This window comes from Phyllostomus discolor, chromosome 5, assembly GCF_004126475.2.
Source record: "Phyllostomus discolor isolate MPI-MPIP mPhyDis1 chromosome 5, mPhyDis1.pri.v3, whole genome shotgun sequence".
NCBI lineage: Eukaryota > Metazoa > Chordata > Mammalia > Chiroptera > Phyllostomidae > Phyllostomus > Phyllostomus discolor.
In genome coordinates, this window is record NC_040907.2 from 149,322,317 (window position 1) to 149,328,316 (window position 6,000).

The 6,000-nt window shown below is 39.5% G+C and overlaps 1 protein-coding gene across 1 annotated transcript in view; it reads left to right on the forward strand.

The window, feature by feature from the left end:
* Positions 1-5,678, forward strand: part of CC2D2B (coiled-coil and C2 domain containing 2B) — a 98,515-nt gene extending 92,837 nt beyond the window's left edge. The window contains exons 32-33 of the mRNA XM_036027072.1: positions 1,642-1,819; positions 3,618-5,678. Of these exons, the coding sequence (XP_035882965.1) occupies positions 1,642-1,819; positions 3,618-3,806 (367 nt within the window). The 3' untranslated portion in view covers positions 3,807-5,678. The remainder of the gene's footprint in view (positions 1-1,641; positions 1,820-3,617) is intronic.
* Positions 5,679-6,000: the final 322 nt, after the last annotated feature.

Sequence of the window (6,000 nt, forward strand, 5' to 3'; positions counted from 1 at the left end):
TTTGTAAAAACTCAAGCCTCAAGGAGAATTCCTCTAATGATTAGAATGTCTGTATGCAAGAACACAGCAGGTTTGAGCAAAATAGAGTCAGGGAGCTGACCATTCACTCTGTTGCGCTCTAAACCAGCCTCTCAAAATACCTATTGGATTCAGCATCAGAAGCATGAAATGGAGATTATAATAGTTACTCCCATTGAGTGAGCTGTCTCTTGGTACATGCATCAAAAAGCAGCTCCTCTGCCATCCCAGATGCTCCTTGAAATGACAGGCCAAGTTAAGAATGGTTGTCTGTGGAAAACATTGTGGGCTGCCATTGGGAAGTTCTTGACACAGATGCCTGTTGACCCTATAGTAATAATGCAGTAGCTAATACTTCTTTAAATGACATGAAGGTAAATGGCCCACAACTAGGTAAACACATCCAAGGTGGGTGGTAGAAACATGAATACTGTTCCTTCTAGGGTCTCACCCTCCCTACCCCCTTTTCTCCCTTCCCTCACATACAAACATACCCTAAGGAGTTGTTCAGTCAAGCTCAAAGGGTCACAATCTTTGCAGCAGGCCCTGTTCCTACTCCAGATGTGTCTAGAAGTTTCTACGCTAGAAACTTCTAGATCTGACTGCTCCAGTGATTAATGTTGACATAGCAGGCTAGCATGTAAGCCACTACCAACTAATCAAAACAGGGCATGAAAAAAATCATTTTGACACTCCCTTCTTTCACTAGCACATAGCTCCTACCTCTTGCTCCCCGCTTCTTTCCCAGTTCTTAACAAAAAGGGAAAAAATGCAGTTGGGAAATGGTTCCCAACTTCAGGTTTTCATCAGAATTGCCTTCTGAACTATTTAAATATACAGGTATCAGACCAGACTTGTTGAATCAACATTTTGATAAAGTCCAACAAGGTGATTCTATTGCCTAGCTACTACTGAGACTATCTGCTAACTCCAAGCTACTTAGTTACACTATGTACTCAGCCAAGGGGGAGTCACAGCAACTTCTTCTGTAGCGCACACTGATTCCGCACGGAGGACAGGCTTTCCAGAAGGGATCCTTCAACCAGCTCACACTGGGCCCCACATCTGTCCTCCCTGGAACAGTTCATCACCAAACACTATATTGGGGGCTAGTATATGGGCAAAAATCCCCGCTCTTATGGAGTGTACATAGTCGTAGGGGAAACAGTTCATCATACTTACTACCCTCCCATCCCTGCTTACTGATTTAACTGATCTGATAAACCCATTCCTACTAATATTACCCCAGACCTGATATCTGAATTTTTGTAATTCAGATTTTTGCAATCTTTTAGGAATCCAATGTCTTATGTCAAAGGAGGATCTTAGAGAATAGGAATGTCAACCCAGTAATCAGGCAGCAGGTGTCAAATCACACCCGAAAGGTAGCAATCTACACACAGGAAACGGGACTACCCCAGGAAGCTTCTTGCTTTCCCAAGCCAAGCAAGCGCTTTCTTCTCTCAGACTTGACTAATGTGAATAATGGCAGATATCCCTAGCCATAGAGGTCTGATCTCCTAAATTAAATATGCATTGTTCTCATGTCAAGTAAAAATGGCAAAACTCTTTTCACAGTTATTAAATGAATTGTAATTTGTCATAAATATACTCTTATTGTAGGATCGAAAGAACTCTGAAATGTAAAATTATGGAATGGCGACCTAAGCAGCCAACACGTTGGAATCGACAATGTACTTCTGTTTTACGACAAATTCTTCCTAGGCTAGAACTTGGCACTGGAAGCTTTGTTTCCTCTGAAGAAGAGAGTGAATTTGACAGACTACTACAATTCTATTGGGTTTGTATATTATTTGATGCATTAATTACATTTGTTTTATCTATGTTGGTAATTGCCTTGTGATAGTAATCTTAAATATCCCTGAAATACCTTTTATCTTGATCCTAAATGATAGATGCATTTCTTTATAGACCGAAAAATTTAAAATGTAGTGAACAGCTATTATCATGATCACATTGCATAGTATTTTATTGGAATCAGTCTTATGCTTTACGATGTATAAGCCACAAACTTTGGAAAGAAATGCCCAAAAGGAAACCACCTGCAACTGAGAAACTGGAAAATGGTCTCTAGATGGTAGTACTAGAATGGATTTCCTGTCCTTGGTTCTGGGCAAGGGGACTCCAGACAAGCTTTAATATCTTGTTTATGAAAGTTACTCTCAAATTTGTACATCAACCCTCGACTTCTCACCTGACTTCTCCTCAGATATTTGACAATATCTTGGATGATAAAAAGGCATCTCAAATTCATCAAGTTCATAACCAAACATGGTTGGCATTTGGTATATTGTTAGGATCCTCCTTTTCTTTCCCTATCCTACCCCCAGTTCTGGGAATCCTCCTACCCCCTCTTTTCTATGAACTGGTCCAGTGGATTTTTGAAAGGCCCAGCCTCCCAACAGTGAGATTTCTTCTCCCCACTATCTTGTAGGGAGATATGTCTCCTCTGAGAGAGGAAAGGAAGGACTTTGTTGGGAGTTGATACTTAGGTTGCAAGGGAAAAATCTGTAATTACTATTCATTCATGAATAGGGAGGCAGTTGTTTTGTTTTGCTTTAACTTTAATAGAATTAGGGGTAAACTGATAAGTGAAACAGTTAAATATATGCCAAAGTTTAAAATTTTTAGTCCTTTCTAAAATTATCTGACTACTTAATAACACACAATCATAAATCTGCACTAAATCCTGCAGCTGGGGTTCAAATCCTGGCTCAACCACTAACTAGCCTTAACCAAGTAACCTCACTTCTCTGTACTTTCTACCCCTCTGTGCAATATAAATAGGGCTAAAAATAGTTAACTGTTTTGTGGTTGTGGTGGTGAGGATAAAGTCAGGTCATATTTACCCTAGCACCCAGCAAGTGTTTAGTAAATGTGAACCATTATTTGTATTCTATGTGCCAGGCATCATGCTGGGCACTGAGGTTATGCCAGTGAGCAGAGCAGGTACAACCTTTTGCATTCATAGAAACTGTGAACTAGTTAGACCAGAAAACATGTAATTGCAACGTATTTTATGACATAAGCTAAGGAAGGACAGTATGCTATGCAGCCACATGAAAAGAGCACGTGAGCAGATTTAAGGATTAGGGGAAGCCTCCTGAAGTGAACAGCCTAAGGCCTGAAGGAAGTTCATGATTCGTCTTGGGTAATTTTATGTAGGTCTATGTTCCATAAGCCTTTACTTCTGTCTCACGGTTATCACTTAATAAATACAAACTGAATCAGTGTTAAATAAATTATTCCAAAATGCTCACTTAAATCCCTCATTTATAAGACCAAGCTGTTTCCTTGTTGGCAGTTTGCTGTTCCAGAAAGGGTGCCAGTATGTGGAATGCTAAGTGTTCAGGCTTTGGCATCAGACAATGTGGCTCTGCTTCTCTGTAAAGCATGTGTGAGAACTAAATATGTATATGAAGCATTTAGCACTGTACCTAGGACATAGTTAGCAACCACAAAATAATTACTACTATTTTTATGACTACCTTTTCTTTGAGGTTTCTGTCATCTTTCTGCATACAATTACTTACATGATTGTAATGTAGGTTTACATGTTATTCTGTCTTTTGGTCCAGATTGCAGGATTTCCTATCCAGATGCCATACACTGATATACAGTCAATTGTTGATGCCGTGTATCAAACTGGAATTCACTCCTCTGAATTTCCCCATACAGAATTTGCTCTTGCCGTGTACATTCATCCATACCCAAACAACATATTATCTGTGTGGGTCTACCTGGCTTCCTTAACTCGACAACAGTGAAAAGGAAGAAGGGAAAAGGAAAAGTTGTACCGTGGGCCCCCAGACCAGAAGCAACCTGAACTTTTCCAATACTTTGGTATTTTGCTACTTATCCTCAAGTTCAGCCAAGTGTGAACCCACTTTTTGGTTCACTTATAGAATTGGGCACCATGAAAACTCACTCCCTGAGTCCTTGAAGATGAGTCTAGATGACCTCCTCACCAGATACCTCTTCAAGGAGCACTCTTTGGGAAGTCTGGTGGCCTTGGGTTTTACTCTGGGAAAGAAGCAATTCTGGCCTTTCCCTCTAAAGCCAGTGTTAAGTGTTACTCAGATTGTGGGCCTCATACCACCTTCATCAAAATCACCTGGAAAGCCCCATTGAAAATGCAGATTCCCACACCCCACTCAAGGCCTACTGAATCAGAATCTCTGGGAGTGGAGCTCTAGAACCTACAGTATTTTAAACAAGCTCCCCAGGTAATTCTGATGACCTGTTAAGAACAAGAACCCTGCCTTACAGTGTTATAATTACTAAAGTAAAGCTGGTATGTTTGATACTGGTCTGATGCAATCCCAGATAGAAGTGATTCAAACAGAAACCATCAGATCATTGCCTGTCATAAAGTAAAAGATGAATTCGCCGATGAAGAATAATAGGAAAACCTGCTATGTTGGGTTGAGGACTCAGGTCAGCTTCTGGGAGCTTCTCAAAAGCTTTAACTTGGGATGCTACTAATGGGAGGTTCTTTCAGCTCCAAGTATTTGTAAGGGACCCAGGAAACTAATGAGCTTTCCTGATGCTGTGAAAAAGGGAGAATATGGTTGTACCAAATCTTAAGACTCCTTTCTTTTCTTTTTTTTTTAAGTTCTTTTTGTTTAATTGTTGTTCAAGTACAGTTGTGTCCATTTTCATCCCACCATGCCCCACCCATCCCCGCCCCCTACTCTCAAACCTACCCGCTTTGGCTTTGTCCATACCTTCTTAGGACTCCTTTTTTTCTTAGCAAACTCCCCATTCTGCTTCTGGCACTTTCCTGCTGCTTTCCTCTTCCAGTGGTGGCTGAAAGGAAGCCCATTTAGATAATAGAAGCCCCTCAAGAAAGAGTGGACAAAGATCTAAGTAGGAAACTTTGTATTTTCTTGTAGTTTTTTATTGTTCTAAGAAAAGTATTTATACAGTTTACTTAAATGTTATATAACAACTTACTTGTTCAAAAAAAATCAAAGGATACAGATTTCCAAAGTTTGATGAGAGTAGTTTCATATGAGGTAAGGGTAAGAGGAAGAAAATTCACCTCTCGCATTGCAGGAGCATGGGGGCCTTTTGGGTCACTCCCACAAACAGAGAGCAGGGACTGCAAATGCAGCCTCAGGTACCCCTCACTCTGCATCCACTCCACAATACAGCTGCATAGGCTGGTACCAGAGAAGACCTTATTTATTTGTAGTGTTGTCAGACTTAGACCAAACTTGAGATTACTAGAAAAGTAAAAAAAAAAAAAAAAAAAAAGTAGGGATGTGCATGAAAGAATGTTTTTTTCTCCCATGTTAAAACCTAATTGTGCATAAGAAAACTGATCAAAATTTTAGTTTTTATTTAAATGCTTGTATTTAAAGGGGATATGAAGTTTTGTTATTAACCAATTTCTCATGTTGATTGGGGTAACGCCAACTGTTATCTGTGGAAAGACAAGGTTGCGAAGAAATGCTGCATTCATGCAGTTCATTTCTGTGGCACTTAGTATGTCTATATAGCTATTCTGTTAGTTGTTTATGGCTTTAGAATTGATAGGCCACTTAAGAATAAGGCAGAAAGTGTTCATAGACGAGCATGCAGGACTTTTCTGTGTTAAATGCATTTCTTTACATGTGTGCTGTATGTGTTTCTCAAATAAATATTTTTCCCCAACATTGTGTGATTGTCTGCAGTGAACCATTTTCATTTGCCTGTTTAAGAAATACATTAAGTGTAACATGTAATTTTAAACTTCTTTAAATCATTCCACAAATAATTACAGAGAATTCCATATGTACCAGACTTCAGAATATGCTGAAGTACAGCAGTGAAAAGCCAAAGGTTCTACCCATGTAAAGCTTATATTCTTAAACTGGAAACAGAACATAAGCAAATAAACCATAAATAAGTGAGATAATTTCAAGTGATGAGTATAATAAAGGGAACACATAGGGTGGGGTGTCGAAAGGGACTTTG